The sequence below is a fragment of the Rhinoderma darwinii genome, chromosome 1 (assembly GCF_050947455.1).
Source record: "Rhinoderma darwinii isolate aRhiDar2 chromosome 1, aRhiDar2.hap1, whole genome shotgun sequence".
In the NCBI taxonomy this organism is placed as follows: Eukaryota; Metazoa; Chordata; class Amphibia; order Anura; family Rhinodermatidae; genus Rhinoderma; species Rhinoderma darwinii.
The window spans coordinates 234,300,513-234,319,528 of record NC_134687.1 but is presented as its reverse complement, the minus strand read 5'-3'; the positions used below and the strand labels follow the sequence as shown (position 1 = coordinate 234,319,528).

Genomic DNA, 19,016 nt, shown 5'->3' with positions numbered 1-19,016 from the left:
CTACATGAATACCTTTAGGGGTTTAGTTTTTAAAATGGTCATTTCTGCGTGTTTTTTTTTTGTTCAGGCAGCTCAATGCCTCTAAATGCATGATATCGTGCCTAGAATTTATTCAATTGTGCCCTGAAAGCCAGAGGGTGCTCCCTCTCTTTTTGGCCCAGCCACACGTCTAATAAGCAGATTGGGGCAACTATGAGAGTATTTTTGAAAACAGGGTGATAGATTTGGGGTGTTTTTCTTCATTCTCATGGTCGCTTTACAAAATCAGTCTTCAAAGTGATACTTTTATGAAAAAAGTTAGATTATATTTTTTTATGCCTGCTTTGCATGAATTCTTACAAAAAACCTGTGGGGTCAAAATACTTACAACACCCCTTAATAAATACCTTAAGGGGTGTAGTTTGCAAAGTGGGGTCACTAGTGGGGGTTTCCATCATTCTGACACCTATGAGCCTCTGAAAACCTGGCTTTGTGCAGGAAAACCAAATGTACTTCAAAATGTCTAAAATTATTACTAAACTTGCAAGTCTTCTAAATTGCTCAAAAAAATTTATTTTTCCAAAAGTGCTGCCAAAAGAGTAAAGCGATGGAAATATATATTTAATAAAGAAAAAAAAAAAAATTGTACTGTGTATATGGGACATATTGCCGTTAATAGGGAAAAGATAATTTTTACAAAAATTTTTTTTCTATTTTTTTATTAATTTCCGCAAATCGTATCAGTCTACTTTTACCACTAAAATAAAGTACAACATATGACGAAAAAACAATGTCAGAATTACTTGGATATTCAAAACTTTATCAGAGTTATTTGCTGATAGTCACACATACCAGATTTAACAAATCTGGCTTGGTCATTAAGGCCCAAACAGGCCCAGTCATTAAGGGGTTAAAGGTAGTGTTGTCCCTCACGGTTCGGGTTTTTAAACTGCACATGGTGCCAAAAAAATAAAATCCACTATCTGGATTTGCTTCTGAGACTGGGGTATCAGTCCATTAGCACACTAGGGTTAAACATGGGATATTTCTAAACTGCAGAATCTGTGCAATAAATATTTAATATTTTTCTGGTTAAACCTGTGTTACAGAAAATTCTTATACACACACAAAAATTCAATTTGTAAATTTCCCCTCTACTTTGCTTTATTTCCAGTGAAACACCGAAGGGGTTAAGAAAATTTGTTAATGCAGTTAAAGACTTTAAGGGGTGCAGTTTTTAAAATTGGCTGATATATGGAGACTAATATAGAAAGGTCCTCAAAACCACGTCAGAACTGAACTGGTCCCTGGAAAAATATAGCCTTTGGAAAGTCTTGAAAATGAGAAATTGCTGCTAAAGTTCTAACCCTAGAGAAATGGTTTGCATGTTTTTTTTAATCTAAGAAGGAATATGGGAAACATTAACTTGTAACTATTTTGTGTTACTACTATCTATTTTACAAGCAGACATTTAAATTTAGAAAAATGCTAATTTTTGGCAAACTATCTAAATTTATTTATTTTTTAACAAATATTGAATTAACTGAATTTTACCACTAACCAAGCACAATGTGCTGTGAGAGGACTCAGAATCTTAGATAGGTGAAATCATTCCAAAGTTACCACATTACTCGGCCAGATAAAAAAAAAATTAAGTTAAATACAAAGTCCACAAGGCCAAAACAGGCTGTGTCCTAAAGGGGTTAATTCCAGAGAATAGTAATGTTAATGCTTCCACCTTCGTAGCAGCAGTCTGGTGAAGAACCTTACCATTACTGCATATCAAAAGTGTAAGCACATTGCAAGGTGTCTTCCACTTCATCTAAAGCCAGAAAAAAAAAAAAAAATTCACTTTGCTGAGATCGGGGAATAGAAATTCTATGGACTGATTAATTAATACATTACTTTGAGGCCGGATTTACACGCGAATGTGTTTTCCACGCGCAAAAAGGTACTGAACAGCTCCATGTGTCATAACCATATGATGCGTGGCGGCGTGATTTTTGCGCAGCTGCCATTATGACACTATGTTTGTAAACAGAAAATCACGTGGTGCTTTTCATTCACACTTTACTGCTCTTGCGCGAATCACACGGAAGTGCTTCCGTGTGATTTTCACACACCCATTGACTTCAATGGGTGCGTGATGCACGAGAAACGCACAAATATAGGACATGTTGTGAATTTTAGGCAGTGGCTACCAGCTGCGTGTAAAAACAAACTAACATAGGTCCGTGCAAGGCGCGTGACAACCACGCGCGTTTCACTGATGTATAGCACGTTCGTCTAAGCCCCGAGTGTTAGGGTACCATCACAGCAATTCCTGTGGCTCAGCCACAATATGCGAGGCCAAGAGACAGTTTACTGTGGTTTTACAGCTGGTACTGGTGTAGCACATTGTTCACAAAAGCCATTTTTCTGCATACGTTTAATGTATACCAAAATACTATTTAAGCGCCAACAAGTAAAAACCACAACTGTACTGTCCAAGTGTGGTGTGAACGGAACCATTCAGACAGGCTGTGTGAGGAGTTTAGTTACTAGCCCAATGGTAGTGTAAGCCCTACCTGCAGAAGAAGCCTGGTCAGTTACACTAGAAGAAAATACAGACAAATCCAAAGTGACTGCAAAGTACATTTTATAAATTGGCATAACAGTACAAGAACAATGTGGAGTCGATACCCAAGCACTAGTTCTAAAGCAGAGCGATCAGCCAAACTGTAGAAGCCTCACAAAGACAAGTCCTACCTCAGACCAAGATTAAGTGCATACATTTGGGGCAACAGATTACTTATTGCCGCTTCTCAGGATCTTCAGGCGTTTCTGGATGTTCAACCAGCTGAGGGGCAAAAGGGCCTACCAGCCACGTCAAGGGAGTATTTGCCACCACATAGCTTAAAAGCTCATTCACGTGGTCATGGACTTTTGCGGCTCGTTCTCTGCTTTGTATCAGAATTCCTGCAGAAATATCTCCAAGTGAGTGAGCAGAGGAGAAGGAAGCATGAAGGTCCTGAGCAGTTTGCCGGAGTTGTTGCATTCGGTCCTGTATGTTGGCTGGAAGACCCTGTGCCCCGGAGACTAGACTAAAGCAAGTAGTTTGTATTTGCTTGGTCAGCATACGGGTCATGGATAACACTCGAGAATCCAAAGGCTGCAAAAAAGAAATAAATAGTCACCATCATGTCTTGTACACAAACTTTGCGTAAATCAGTAGTACATGCGAATATAAGACTATGTAATTATCTCTCCACTTACTAGGCTCCTCTCATCACTCACAAGTTACTGCTTTTACTATCTCCTCAAAACAAGATGGACCATCAGCTCATTGGAGGATCATGTTGCCCATAGAGGGAGAAGATGGAGCAGGGTGAGAGCCAGAGGAACATATGTGGCTGCAGCTTCTGGCAAGTACTACCCAACCCATTGCTGGATTCACAGCCACACACGTCCTCCATGTTGCTGCAGTTTGAGGGTGTTCTGTAACCTGCTCCCCAATGTATGACAGACGTGATCGCTAGGCTCCATCCACTAGCTCAGCCAAAACATAATTAGAATGTGTTTTACCCATTGAACTTGATGGGGTGGGGGGGGGGGTAAAAACCTGCAACAAACAGCAAACTGCAGCAGAAACTGCCATTTTACCACAGAACATATAATGGAAAAAAAATATATACATATTCCACACTGTTCAACCTTCAAATTCATCACCTGTTCAGGTTCAGTCTCCACATCTTCAGATGTGGTTCCCGATTGCTTGAGACTCCATTCCAGCCACAGCTGGTGCAGTTTCTCTTGGCCACCATGAACGCTCTGCTTGACTGTTTCCATCTTTGCAACAAAAAAAATATATGATATAAATCTCTTTAGAAACTACAGTAGAACAACATTTAGATTTTTCTTCTAACAATACAGAATCCTACCAGGTCAATAGTTTGGTGAAGCTGTGCTAGAGTTGCCACAGTGGTGATCTGGGCACTCCTCACCTTGCCCAGAGAATGCTGGTATGCTCGATGACGCAGACGAGAAGACAAAGAACCCAAACGAACATAGTAACTCTGCTGTTCCCTTTGTTGTTGAAGTGGAGTTACTTCAAACCCCTCTACAGTGGAGGCAAGTTGAGCTGTGGATAAATCATTCAATAGTCAGGACCTCGTGTAAAATAGGAGACTTTCCCATAGAAACAACTGTACAATGTGACGAGAGGGAGAGCGGCAATCTAATTCATTAGCATGGGCTACTGATACTTTCCATAGCCTTAGTCTTGATTGTGGTGGTTTATATCGCATTGTTAGAAGTACAGCTGCCTGGAGCAGACATGTTTGTAATGCTTGGTTTTCTGGGTTGAGGTGACATGTTAGTTACAGAATAGAGGTCAGTGTACAATGTTAGTGAGCATTATGCAGCTTCTTATGTAGAACTTACTCCACATTTGAAAACTGCAACAAACATTACAGGATGGGGAGAAAAAAACTATATATATAATTCTCAAACTAGTCCCCCATTTCCCTGCTAACAAAGATACTGCATACAAACATTACACTGCAAGCAAATAACAGAAATGGGACAAGTACGTTACATGGGAAAACCTCCAGTTACTCACACAGCTCTTCATCTGTCATAGGAAGGTAGTGATCGGCCCACTCCTCAGACTTCCCCAAGACTGTATCCAGGCTGCTGGTTACAAACTGCCCTACATGCGTGTCCATCACTGATGAGACTACAGACCGAGTCACGTCCATGCTTCCCTGTACTGCACCAGCTGCCATGTCCATTATACCAGACACTGCACTTGTGACAGTATCACGGGCACCAGTCACCGTACCAACTACAGTATCACGAGCTCCAGTCACCAGCTCCTTTGTGTCAGACACAACCTGAACAAAGACAAAAAGTCTCATTTAGCATATCCAGACCACTGTTGCTGAAGTTTTGATGTCGAGCGCATTGCAAGTTTAGCAGTTTCTTATTGCGGCTCTGAAACCTAGAGATATCGTGGTTAAACTCGATAATAGAACGTTACTCAGATTAACCAGCCCCCCCCCCCCCCCAACTAAAGGCTAAGTTTACACTTTGTTGCATGTCAAATTTTTTTGTTTTTGATTGATAAACTAGTTGAGGAGCAAGAGTTCCTGAAAAACAGCCACAGTAAGACAAAACAAGGGGGGGGATTCACACGAGCGTGTATTCGGTCCGTGTGGTTCTCACGCGGCACGCATGGACCAATACAAGTCTATGGGGCAGTACAGACAGTCCGTGCTTTTTGCGCAGCGTTTGTCTGCTGCGCAAAAAGCGCGACAGGTTCAATAACTCTGCGTATTTCGCGCATCACGCACCCATTGAAGTCAATGGGTACGTGAAGACCACGCAGGTTGCACAGAAGAACTTCCGTGCGAACCGACTGAAACAGCGCACCAGCTCCACGTGCTTTTCTGTTGCCGACCATCCAAACGGAGTGTCTTTGAGATGAGCGAAGCCGGACAAGCGAACCGAACTTCACCGGGTTCGGCCGAACTTGTTTTGGCCGAACCCGGCAAAAAAAAAAAATATCGGTACGCGACGTCAGGAGATAGTCACTGTCCATGGTGCTGAAAGAGTTAAACTGTTTCAGCACCATGGACAGTGACTTCCGATCCCAATATACATGAACCTGTAGAAAAAAAACTAAGTTCTGACTTACCGCTAACTCCCGGCTTCTTCCTCCAGTCTGACCTCCCGGGATGACAATTCAGTCCAAGTGACAGCTCCAGCCAATCACAGGCCAAGCACAGGCTGCAGCGGTCACATGGACTGGCGCGTCATCCAGGGAGGTGGGGCCCGATGTCGAGAGGCGCGTCACCAAGGCAACGGCCGGGAAGTTCTCGGTAAGTACGAACTTTCTTTTTTTCTAACAGGTTTTTCGATAGGATGTGTTCGGCATTCACTGTCAAGGGTGCTGAAAGAGTTAGCTCTTTCAGCACCTTGGACAGTGACGGCCGTCGACTAGCCTCATCTCTGATGGCGGCTACGCGAAAATCACGCAGCCGCGCATCAGACACGGATGACACGCAGCTGTCAAATGGTTTTTGCGCGCGCAAAACGCAGCGTGGTTTGCGCGCGCAAAAACGCAACGTCCGTCTGTATCTCCCCTAAGTGTGAAGCCAGCCTAACTGACTAGTCTCCAAATAGGTCTGCTAATAGCAGAGCGGTCATAGATAAGTGCTTTCGTAATTACAGGAAGAGCACAAGAAGCAGTCACTGGATTGCTCACAGCATTTAAGGGGTTAAACAGGCAGAGCAATCACTGTTCCTGCCAGTTAGTCCCAGGTATCAGCTGTAATGCACAGCTGACACCCGCTGTATACAGAACAGGCTCCACAGGTGAGATCACCCCCGCACCACGACGTGCTATTATGTCGTAGTGCAGAAACACGTTAAGAACCATGCGGGAAAACAGGCCACTATAAGGCCAATTCACACATGGCAGTTTTGCCAAATCCAGGAGTTATTTCTAAGTCCACTGTGGTTGGAAAAAGAAAAACCACAATTTGGTGAGTTTTTGCAATGCTGTTGTAAAAATGCTGCTGCACATAAGGCACCAAATCGTGGTAAAGAAAATAAAACTGCAGTGTCAATGGACCCTAAAGGGGGGGGCGCGGAGTATAAAGAAAGTTAACTAAGTTTTTAAAACCCGCACTGTGAATATGGTTCACGACTGGTGACAAAGGGTCATTGATGCCCCTGTGGCCAGTTCAAATTTTCAATTTCAGATATGAGCTTCTTTAATGATTATATCTTTGAAACCGTTTGGAATATCACAACTATTTTTACTCTGACGACTTGAGGCTTTTAATTCTAGATTGGTTTAAACACAGTCTTCTCCCCGTCAGCCTGGATCGCTGTGACGGGAGAGTAAAGAGGGCTAGAAGGCTATATTCACACGACGTGGTAGAAAGAAAAAAAACAAAATAAACTGCCATTTAGGCTGGGTTCCCTCGTAGCGTAAACTCTGCAGGATTTCTGAAGCGTTTACAGTAGCAGCAGAGTGGCTGAGATTTAGTATCACATGCCACTGCTGTGGAAACAGAAAAAAAACAAGAACTTGACTTATGGAATTTAATTCCGGAGCATGTGAATTTATGCTGATTTTACGTTGCAGGTTCTCCATTGAATTGAATGAGGATGAAAAACCTGTGACAGAAAGCCAAGCATTGCAACTTCTGCAGTGTAATCGCAGCATTTACACTGGAAAACAACACCATGCCAGAAGAATAAAACTTAGCCAGAACACCCACTTTCCGGCAGTCCGGCCTCCTGGGATGACGTTGCATCCCAATTGAATGCAGATCACAGGCTGAAGCGTCACATGGCCTGTAACGTCATCCAGGGAGGCTGGAGCGGACGTCGGGACAGACGGGGTAAGCATGAAAGGCTCTTCTGTAGCAGAATTTCCATCCAAAAAAAAAAAAAAGAGCTTTGTCCTAACCACCTGAAAACCCCAGAGCTGTGTAGATAGTGCCTACATAGATAGCACCAGTGTCCCCTGTTAATGCCAATATAATGCCACAGTGAGCAAGTGCGAGAGTCCGTTTTCTGCAGTTACTTTGTAACAGAAAACCTATAACCCTGAGGGCATAAGAGAATTGAGCAGTTCGCACTTACCTTCTCAGTTGGCTGGTGAAGTATAGGCAGTGTTGATTCCAGTTTGTCTAAACCTTTGCAGGCAAGTTCATTTGCAGTTGCAACTAAGAAGAAAGGCAAAGGTTTTGGCTTTATTTTTATTAATGGGGTTCTTGAAGTGGAGGTGATGTCCGATTGGACAATCCCATATCCTTACGGGGAGAAAAATAAAAAAGACCAGGGTGTCCTGCTGCCGGGATGCCACTAATTGGGAAATTAAGAATTACATGGTGTCCATTGAAATTCATCAGCTGTCAGTGTAAAGCAGAGGCATGCCAGGTCCACCAAAGATCCTCGAGGGTGCTGTCCACTCCAACTAAGACACACGGCTGTAAGACTGGGTAATACCAAGAGACAGCTTTTGTTTAACGTGGATCAAAGCAATTGGTCTGTGGTTAGTGGATACTGCCACCAGCTATAGGGGCAGACTATCGGTTCAACCTCTTTCAGGGGGTAATGATTGGGCATGTGGGGTTTCAATCTGCCCTGATCCTTACTTTCCAGGAGATAAGTGGCTACGAGAAACATATCTATACACACACAAGATACCGACATAGCAGATCACAGAAAGTATTTTTATGGGGCAGGGAGATTGTTTGGCCAACAGCTGTTGTCTGACACGGCACAATCTACTTAAAGTGGTATTCCCATCAGTTTTTCCCTGCACAGCAGTGCCCTAGCAACCCAGAATGTAGGGAAAGTGTAGAAGGAGATGCAGTTCTAAATCAGTGCTGCAGCCCCTTCATTCTCAGGATCAGTGGGGCCCCCCCCAGAGGTCAGTAAGGCCCCATGCACACGACCGTATTTTTTTCCCTCCTGTAAATAGAGGTCCTTTGTCACACATTTTTAACCCGTATTTACGGACCCATTTTCTCTGCTTCTCTTTATTCAAATCAGGCATGAGCCTCCAGACAGGGGAATCACCTGACGTCGCCTAGCAACGCTCCCGTAATTTAGGGTGCACACACAAAGCCACCCGTAATTACGGGAGCCCCATAGACTTCTATGGGCCTGCCTGTGCCGTAATTACGGCCTAAAATAGGACATGTTCTATATTTTGCAACAGCCCGGGCACCTTCCCGTAAGCATACGGGAAGGTACCCATGGCCGATAGAAGTCTATGGGCCCGTAATTACGGGCGTTTTTACGTTCGTGTGCATGGGGCCTTAGAGAGTGTTACTCTACAGCAGCACAACGGTAGGACAATTTCAATAGAGGTAATCACCGTTGCTTAATTTTACATATAGGTAGCACTTGTTTCTTTTTTTAAAAAGTGCAAAGGGTGTTAATAGCCCATAAGACCAGGCACACGCTTAACAGGAGGGGAAAAATAAAAAGGTTTTGTTAAATATACTCACTTTGCGGCTCCAGTCGGCTTAGAAGAGGCTTTGATCCAGTTACTGCAGCATCAGTTAAGGTCTTTGCTCCTTTCTCAGCAACATCACAAACGTTGCGGATGTACGGGTGACTATCCTTAGTAGAATTGTAGGCCGCACTCACCACACTGCATGCAGAGCTGACAAGAGGTAGATGTGTAACACGTCCCACCACATTCTGCTGTAGACAAGTAGATCGTGAACACTTCTGACTAAAGGGGAAACAACCATTCCCTAGAACGCATCTCACTTATTTTATTAGAGGGAAGGGCCACTGCAGACGACCCCACTTGTTAGAAGGGTCCTTGACAATAAGCGGATCACAGAATGTCCACGTGTGGGCACCCCCAGAAATACAGTAATCTCTGGGCAAACTTTAAAGTGTTACATTTCCCTGCAGTGCCAGAGGGAAAATAAAAAGGTGTTTTCCAGCCCCTGAAAATTGATGGCCTATCCTCAAGATAGGCCATCAATAGCTGATGGGTCAGGGTCTGACTATCGGGACCCCCACCAATCAGATATTTTGAAGAGGCCGCAGCACTTGTACGAGCGCTGCTTCCCCTTAATTGCTCACACTTCGAATCACCGACACCGCACCCGTTCACAGTATTGCATTCCCACATTGAACATACCGCAATACCTGGGTATCACCGCTACGTTCGTGTCAACAATTCAGTGAGTAACTAGAAATGAAAGGGAAACTGTGCTCGTACGAGCGCTGCAGCCCCTTCAAAACAGCTAATCGGTGGGGTCCAACAGCTAGACCCCAACCTATCAGCTATTGATGGCCTATCCCGAGGATAGGCTATCAATTTTTAGGGTCTGGAAAGCCCCTTTAAGCATTATACAGAATCTATCAGTGGGTCGTCTAATGCAGAACCCAGAGCAAGAGACGCCTAGACCACTCTGGCCAAGAGATGAGGATTCTGAACAGGGGACACAGATCACCCAAATATCTGGAAAGGGACCTAAACTGCACAGTCCTTAACCATACCCAGAGAGTTATATTAAACCAGGGGTCCTAATAGTTGCAAGAGGGGCATCTCACCAACACCTGTTTCCAATGGCTCTTCATGCCCTGAGGGGGGGCAGTTCATGCCAAGAGATACTGGAATGTGGGGCAGTAATTTTATTCCCCCCCTGAAGATTTTCTTTGAACTCCTGGAGGTGGATGAATAAGTTATAAACTGGGTGGTCTCATTCCCCTTGCCAATAGGGTGTGTGTAAAATCACTGCCCCACCGACAAGGTGAACAGCAGCTGCCACATTAGCCACATTTCCAGACGGAATAAGAAGGCAGAGCACGATTCAGAGTAACCGGTTCTCCATCAATGACCTAATGTACACACCACAGTCTTACATAGCCCTAAGATGCAAAGGGCACGCGGTTATCGGCACAGAACAGATCGCTAGTAGCTGCCAGCAGAGATAACAGAACGTCACCACATGTCACCTGTTGCTCGGGAGTCTCATCCACCTGGGCAGAGGGTTCCGTTCCGTTTGTTGACATGATGCCAGGAGATTTGCAGCTGGTATTTAACCTGAGGACACAGAGCAAGAACACGTAGAAAGTGAACGCAAGACATCAGACAAAGCAGAGGCGCCGCTACACAGAAAACCGAACACAACGGTATATCCACCGCCATGACAGAGACACGGGAAAAAACCTTCTCCACCCAGAGGCAACAAACGGAGCGGCCGCACAGGTGACCCCGTGCCCCTCAGCCCGCCCTTCACTCACCGAACAAGTGGTCCGCCTCAGTGCGCTTCACCTCCCTGCACTTGGCCGCTATTTAAAGAGGCGGTGACGTCGCGCCAGCCCCATGAGGGCGGGGTTATCAGGGGGACGGACTGGGCAAACTACCACGTGCTCGGCTATGGAAAGTTTCTGTCGTGAATATTTGGGAAGATTTATAAAATGTAGTTCAAGGAAAAACGCCAATCAGGTCGCACCTTATACATTGCACCTCTGAGAACTGGGATTGGATTGGTTACTATTAGCAACTACTCCACTTTAGCACCAGTTTTTATGTTACAGTTTGTCTATGACCTCCAGTCATGTTCTCCACATGAGCCCTATTTACACCAACAGATTCCACCGCACGATAATCGCTTACTGTGAATAGGTGTAGCGACTGAACGACTAGCGATAGAACGCTCCTTGAGCGTACAAATAATCGTTTATACGAACAGAAAAATAATTGTTGGTCGTTCTGACATTGTGGTTTATAAACATGAATCGTTTATTGATAGCAGATGTGTGACAGTGTTAAATAGGCGACCCAACGATACATATTAATATATATTGAGATGATAAACTGTGTAAATACGTGTCCGTAATCGCTATATGATCGCTTACAGCAATCGTATCAAAGGTCGCTAATGCGAATATCTGCACGTGTAAATGAACCTTAAGGGCTCATGCACACGACCGTAGCCGCGTGCACGGCCGTGATTTTCGGGTCGGCCGGCTGCAGACTGTCAGCTGCGAGCCGTCCGCAAATCGCGGGACATGCACATGGCCGCGGCCATTATTTTCAATGAGCCCGGACCGCAGAACACGGCCGTAATAAGACAGGTCTGTTCTTTCTGCGGTGCGGGCTCCCGGGCCGTGCACGGACCGTAAAAACTATGGTCGTGTGAATGACCCCATAGAAATGAATGGGGCCGCAATTCACCTGGGACTATCCCTTTTAACCCCTTAACTCCAAGTAAACTATGCATGTATAGTACCAAGTCGCCATTAACTATGTTATGGTTCTGTATATATGTCCATGTTGTTAGGGCCTGTTCACATCAGTGTTTGCCTTCCGTTTGGGCTTTCTGTTCATCTGTTCCGTCAGTGGAAAAGATGAACAGATGAAAGGAAAGTATCGTTTTATTTCAATTCTATATTTTGGGTTTCAGTTTGCTTCTGTTCCGCTAGGTTTCCGTTTTTTTTCACTGAAACAATAGTGTAGTGTGCTGCGTAGGCCCTTATACAACCTACATAGGCCCCTTTCAACACATATTAGTCATACAATTACATTTTGTTTTATTAATTTTTCTTTGGCAAGAAAAATATGTATACTATCCTGTGCAGCAAAAACAAATGGGATTGTGGGGCATGCAGTTGAATACGTCTGCCATTGATGTCTGTAAAAAACATATAATGTGGTGTACATGTGTATTGTTTGACAGGCAAACATAGAAAGCCATGAATTCCATAAATTATACTTCTGGATATTTTTTTTTGCTAATTATGATGCATTTCCAATCAGAAAACATTGGGGGAGATTTATTATTACTGGCATACTGTCACGGCTGTAGGGTATGTGGACCCACTCGGCAGCTCCGCCGTAGCGGAGAAGTAGCTGGCCAAACAACAGTCAATAACAGTCTCTCGGATATGAGTACCTGGGTAAATGATCAGGCAGATACTCGAAGTAGCATACACGCAGGGGTGAACCTAGCCCCTCTGCTGCCTGAGGCGAACTATAAAAAGGCGCCCCCCCCCCCCAATCTATCAGAGTTTTCTCATTACTACCTTTACACATCAAACACGCAATATATAAAAAAAAAAAAAAATAGGAAAACATTTGTTGTTTATTTGTAAAGTGCTGTTTAACTCCTTAACGCCGAAGGACGGATATATCCGTCCTCAGCAGCTGCTAGTTCGCGCAGGAGGACGGATATATCCGTCCTGTGATCGTGCGGGTACTGACAGCGTACCCACGCGATCAGCGGCAGGAGCACGGCTGTTATACACAGCCTGGCTCCTGCTGCAACTGCCGTAATCGAAGCGCGCTCCGATTACGGCAGTTTAACCCATTAAATGCCGCTGTCAATAGTGACAGCGGCATTTAATGTGTTTGACAGAGGGAGGGAGCTCCCTCTGTCACCCCATCGGCGCCCCCGCAAACAAATCGCGGGTCGCCGTCGGGTTTCCATGACAGCCGGGGGTCTAACAAAGACCCCCAGGTCTGTCTTCAGCATCTGCCTGTTAGGCGATGCCGGAGGCATGACCTAATAGGTTGCCTGTCAGTTTTACACTGACAGGCAATAATGCTTTGGTATACTAAGTATACCAAAGCATTATATATGCGATCAACAGATCGCATAGTGAAGTGTCCTGATGGGACTTTAAAAAAAAATGACAATCCGTTAAATAAAGTTTGTAAATAAAAAAATAAAAAAATTACAGTCAAAGTCAAATAAAACTACTTTTTTGGCCCAAAAAGTGGTTTTATTTAGTAAAACTGTCAAAACAAATCACACATAAACATATATGGTATCCCCGCGATCGTAACAACTTGACCAATAAAATGAACACATTAATTAAACCGCCGGATGAACGGCGTCCAAAAAAACGCAAATAACAACGGCAAAATTCTCTCTTTTCTCCCATTTCCCCCATAAAAAATAAAATAAAAGTTAATCTATAAGTCCTATATACCCCAAAATAGTACTAATGAAAACGACACATTGTCCTGCAAAAATCAAGCCCCCATACGGCCACATCGACGGAAAAATACAAACGTTACGGCTCTTGGAATGCGGCGATGCAAAAACAAGTAATTTTTTTCTAAAAGGGTTTTTATTGTGCAAACGTAGGAAAAACATATAAAACCTATACATATTTGGTATCCCCGTAATCGTGCCGACCCATAGAATAAAGTTAACATGTTATTTACGCTGCATAGTAAACGGCGTAAATTTATAACGTGAAAATTAATGCTGGAATAGCTGCTTATTTTCAATTCTCTCCTAAAATAAAGTTAATAAAAGTTAATGAATATGTTATAAGCATCTAAAAATGGTACAATTACAAAATACAACTTGTCCCGCAAAAAACAAGCCCTTATACGGCTATGTTGACGGAATAAAAAAAAAGTTACGACTCTTGGAATGCGACCGTGAAAAAACAAAAAATAATCCTTGGTCATTAACGTGCAAAATGGCCCGGTCATTAAGGGGTTAATGTATAGAGAAGATTTAAAGAACTCTTTTTACTGTATTACTTTAGTATCATAGATCAGCAACGCAGCATTAACACTGAAAATGGTTTAACATCTTCTATGCCCCCTTTTTATTACCTAATTGACTTATGATTTTTAACCGAGTTCAGTGGCCCGGCGTGGTCAGCATGATGCAGTGACGTCATCGTGCCGGGCAGTTGACGTCATCAGCGTGCTCCCGATTTCTTGTAGGCCTCAGGCCTAAACCAGGCTGTGGCCTACAAGAGCAAACGGCGGAGCAGGGGTTTCTATTGTGGCAAATTAATTATTTTTTTACATTTTATACTGCTAACTTTTTTTTGGTAGGTTCCGCTGGACCGTTTGGACTACGTCGTAGATTCATTGGACTACTTCAATGATCTACTTTAAAAAAAAAAAAAATTGTGAAAGAGGGTTGGATGGGGGAGTTTTGATTTCAATAAAAAAAAAATTTTATGTCTGTTTTTTTTTAATACTTTATTATGGCCTTAGTAATGGCAGCGGTCTGATTCACAGCATTCAATTACTAAGGCTGGGGCTTAGCATTAGCCAGTAAAAAGGCTATCACTAACCCCTATTATTACCCCGGTTCCCACTGCCGCCAGGGATACCGGGAAGAGTCGAGTACGATTCAGTACCTGGCCATCTGAAACGACTGTTAGGCCGCAGGCTGGTATTATCAGGCTGGGAAGGGCCAAAAAAGTGGCCCTTCCCACCCTGGGGATGCTAGGCTGCAGCTGCTTTATTGTATCTGGCTGGTTATGAAAAATTGTGGAAACCCCTCGTCATTTTTTAAAAATAAATTGAAAAAAAATTACGTGAGATCCCCTCCATTTTTCATAGCCAGCCAGATACAATAATGCAGCAGCAGCCTAGCATCACCAGGGTGGGAAGGGCCATGGTTTTTGTCCCTTCCTAGCCTGATAGTACCAGCCTGCGGCCACCCAAGTACCCTTCACTTCAGATGGTCGGGTGCTGGATCGTACCCAGCTCTTTCCAGTACTCCTGGTGGCGGTGGGTACCGGGGTAATAATAGGGGTTAGTGACGGCCTTATTACTGGCTAACACTAAGCCCCTTCTTAGTAATGGACGCTCTCGATCAGACAGCAGCCATTACTAAGGCGGTAATGAAGTATTAAAAAACAGAGACATAAAGTAATTTATTTTATTGAAATTACAACTATTCCACAAAATCCACTTTAACCATTTTATTAAAAAAAAAAAAGAAAAAAAGCTTACATCAGCGAAGTAGTCCAACGAATCTACGACGTAGTCCAAATGGTCCAGCGGAACCTGCAAAACAAAAATTAGCAGTATGAAAAATAAAAATAAAGTTGGCTGCCCCCACAGACATATGAATAAATAGCTACCTTCGGGAACATATTAAAATAATTAGAAAAATTAGGCCCATAAAATAAAACATATCAAATAAAATAAAAAAAATTATAACACCTTTCTTTTAAAGAGAACCTTTCACCTCCCCATACATGTGCAGCTGAGTGCAGCATGTAATGGGGAGGGCCGCACAAACTCTGGGGCACTTTACATATTTTTCCTAGCCACCTTCGTTATTTAGATATCGGTGCTGTAATATTTGGTGCCCAATATTTAAATAACCCCCTGAACTGTTAATGGGGAGGTAATTGGCAAGGGGGCGTGTAACATCGCTGTGACACTGTCCAATCAGCTACAGACAGTTTCAGAGCAAGAGCTGGACAGAGAGCGCGTGCGCGCGAGCGCGCAGCTCCGCCACCACTAAGGAACAGAAGAAGAGTGTGAATTCTTCTTCTTCTGTTTCATGGCATCGGAGCTGTGCGCGCACGCACGCTCTCACTCTTTAGCTCTCGGCAGACAAGGACGACAAGACTGATCTCTCACCTGAGATCACAGTCTTGTACTTGCCTGCCGAGAGCTGAAGAGTGAGAGCGTGCGTGCGCACATGCTCTCCTCTCTCCAGCTCTTGCTGTTGACATTGTCCATAGCTGATTGGACAGTGTCACAGCGATGTTACACGCCCCCTTGCCAATTACCGCCCCATTGGCAGTTCATGGGGTTATTTAAATATCGGCGCCAAACATTACGGCACCGATATCTAAGTAAGGAAAGAGGGTAGAAAAAAAAAATGTAAAGTGCCCCAGAGTTTGTGCAGCCCTCCCCATTACACGCTGCACTCAAATGCAAATCTGTGGGCAGGTGAAAGATTCTCTTTAAAGTGTAACAACTTTTTAAAAAACTTTTGACATGTCAGAAGTTTTGATCAGTGGGGTCCGAACACTGAGACCCCCCACTAGTCGCTAAAACGAAGCAACAGAAGTGCTCGGGTGAGCGGTGTGCCGCTTCAATTCTGTTTGGCTTTCCTTGGAGCAGTGTACGGGCTCAATAGAAAGTCTAGGAGTCCGTACACCGCTCACTCGGCTGAAAGTCAATCATAAATGAAGCGGCATAGCGCTCACCCGAGCACTTCTGCTGCTTCGTTTTAGCGATCGGTGGGGGCCTCAGTGCTCGGTCCCCCACCGATGAAAACTTCGGACATGTCCCTATGATATATAAAGATATCTATTACTGCGATTGGTGCAAGTTTTAATTACTTTTTATTGAAAATGATTTGTACTTTTTGAGATACAGCTGCTTTGTATCCTGTATACAGAGCAGCTGTATATAGCGCTGAGACCTGAATCCATTAGGTCGCCTATTACCGATAACATCTAAGTTATGAACTTAGATGTGATTGGTAACAGCTCGATCCTGCATGACCCGCTGACCTGACAGATACAGGATACAGCGCTATATACATTATATAATATATTTATTTTAATTAGCGGGGGCAGGTTTATGGGGAAGGATTAGGGCCTGTTCACATCAGCGTTGGCTTTCCATTCCGGGGTTCCGTGGGAGGTTTCCGTCGGGTGAACCCCGCAACGGAAAGTCAAACTGAAACCACAGCTTTCGTAAACGTATCGATCCTCTCCCTCTGACGGAAGAGAGGTAAACGTATATTAATGCTAGTGTGAACAAAGCCCAATACAAGATATTAATATAAAAAAAAAAAAAACCCCAGGTGGGATTTGAACCAGCAACCTTCCATGTGTAAGGCAGGCAAGCTAACCACTACCCTATAGAAGCTGTCATAGACAATCCCTGTGAAACTGTAGTAGTTGAGGGTTTACTATTAGTCTCTCCTGTCTCTCTGCTGCGTGTGGGTGGTGTCTGGTCAGAGACTCACAGTCAGACTGCCGCATTCAGTGTGCACTGTGAGTGACAGTGAGACTCACCAGTCACAGCCCTGTTTGTAGCTTTCCCACGCTAATTAAGCACAGGAAAGCTACAAAGCCAGGAGTATACTGCAAAGGGGGGGGGGGCGTTTTACTGACAGCAGAGGGCTCCATAGGGGGGAATTATCCCCCCACCATAGAGCCCTGACTAGTTACTATACTGAAAGGTTAGGGGGGTCTGAGCATCTGACTGACTGCTCTAAAGGGGGGGGGGCAGAATCCCCCCCTATAGAGCTCTCTGCAGTAAGTCAGATGCTCAGACCCTCCCCCACCCACACTAATCCTTTCATTATAGTGATGTGAGGGCTCTATGGGGTGGATTATTCCAGCCCCATAGAGCCCTCTGCTGTCGGTAAAATGCCCAAACCCCCCTTGCAGTATACTCACGTCACGGGTCCCGGTCCCAGCAAGGCAGGAATTTACCTCTGCTGCTCGTCGCTCCTCCTGCAGACTTGCTCCTCTCTGCCTGCATGTGCTGTGTGCAGCGTCAGAGGAGGAGGAGTATTACAGACGTTCGGCACGTCTCTCCCCGGTCCAGTCCGTCCCGGGCTGAAAATGCCGCCCCCCCCCCCGTTTGGGTAGGTGGTGCCGCCTGAGGCCGTCGGCTCACCTGGCCTCATGGCAGATGCGGCACTGCATACACGTGGTAGAGCAGGCACAGATGATGCTTGGCGTAGCAGATGACACCGGACGTGGCAAATGACACCAGACGTGGCAGATGACTCCAGACGTAGCAGATGGCAACAGATGTGGCAGATGACAACAGACGTGGCAGATTGCAACAGATGTGGCAGATGGCAGCAGACGTGGCAGATTGCAACAGATGTGGCAGATGGCAACAGATGTGGCAGATGAGGCACACACCACTCCAACAATAGCCTTAGGCTCAGCAACAAACACAGCAACAGGATACGGGAACACTGGCAGCAGGATACAACTAAGGAACCATTTGCATAGACGAACACAGGAATACAAACAATGCTCAGGCAAGTTGAGGAGGGGTGGAGTCCTTTTTAAAGTCCAAGGTGTTGTTGGGTTGATTGGGAAACTTTTTAGACAGGTTCACGCTGGCCCTTTAAGGCCAGGAGTGAGCCCGCACACGCATCCTATGGGACACAGGAGAACGCAGCAGCAGTGTGTGTCGGCGTCTCTGAGGAGGGAAACGCCTACATGAAGATACAGTCCTGCGGTCATGGCTGCCGGCAAGTGGGACGTGCCAGTAGTCAGCGATCGCAGGCATAACAGTACCCCCGTTACGCCCCCTCTTCACAGGTGCAGAGTGTAAGAGTAACTTTTGGATGAGAACTGGGGCATTAATCTTCTCCTCCGGCTCCTAGGACCTCTCCTCAGGACCAAACCCTTTCTAGTCCAAAAGATAGAATGTCTTTCCTGCTACCATCTTGTAGTCCAGAATCTCATTCACGTCAAAGATGTCAGAAGAACCGCTGGGAGCAACTGCAGAATGAGGAGATTTACTGTAGGGGTTCAGAACCACAGGTTTCAGGAGGGACACATGAAATGAGTTGGGTATTCTGAGGGTAGCAGGCAGCAGAAGCTTATAGGACACAGGGTTTATTTGTTGCAAGACTTCGAAAGGTCTTAGGAACCTGGGCACAAATTTGTAAGAGGAAATTTTTAAGCGGATGTTTTTAGAAGATAACCAGACTTTGGATCCATGGGGAAACTGAGGAGGTTCTCTTCTTCACCTATCATCATTCCTCTTCATGCGGTCGACCGCCTGTAGGATAGATGACCTG

General features: G+C 44.8%; 1 protein-coding gene across 1 annotated transcript; it reads right to left on the bottom strand.

Annotated features, from left to right (window-relative positions):
• Positions 1–2,600: 2,600 nt before the first annotated feature.
• Positions 2,601–10,552, bottom strand: LOC142759798 (perilipin-3-like). The gene is made up of 7 exons (XM_075862392.1): positions 10,465–10,552; positions 8,994–9,189; positions 7,618–7,700; positions 4,580–4,853; positions 3,900–4,099; positions 3,688–3,807; positions 2,601–3,130 (listed from the first exon to the last, which is right to left on the bottom strand). Exons 1-7 carry the CDS (start codon positions 10,519–10,521, stop codon positions 2,771–2,773), a joined length of 1,290 nt encoding a protein of 429 aa, XP_075718507.1. The 5' UTR covers positions 10,522–10,552; the 3' UTR covers positions 2,601–2,770.
• Positions 10,553–19,016: the final 8,464 nt, after the last annotated feature.

Excerpts from the sequence above, each read along its gene's own strand:
- LOC142759798 (XM_075862392.1), bottom strand. The coding sequence starts at position 10,521 with ATGTCAACAAACGGAACGGAACCCTCTGCCCAGGTGGATGAGACTCCC. Across the intron at positions 9,190-10,464 it reads ATGAGACTCCCGAGCAACAG|AATGTGGTGGGACGTGTTAC; the intron begins GTGACATGTGGT and ends TGTCTACAGCAG. Across the intron at positions 7,701-8,993 it reads AAGCCGACTGGAGCCGCAAA|TTGCAACTGCAAATGAACTT; the intron begins GTGAGTATATTT and ends CTTTCTTCTTAG.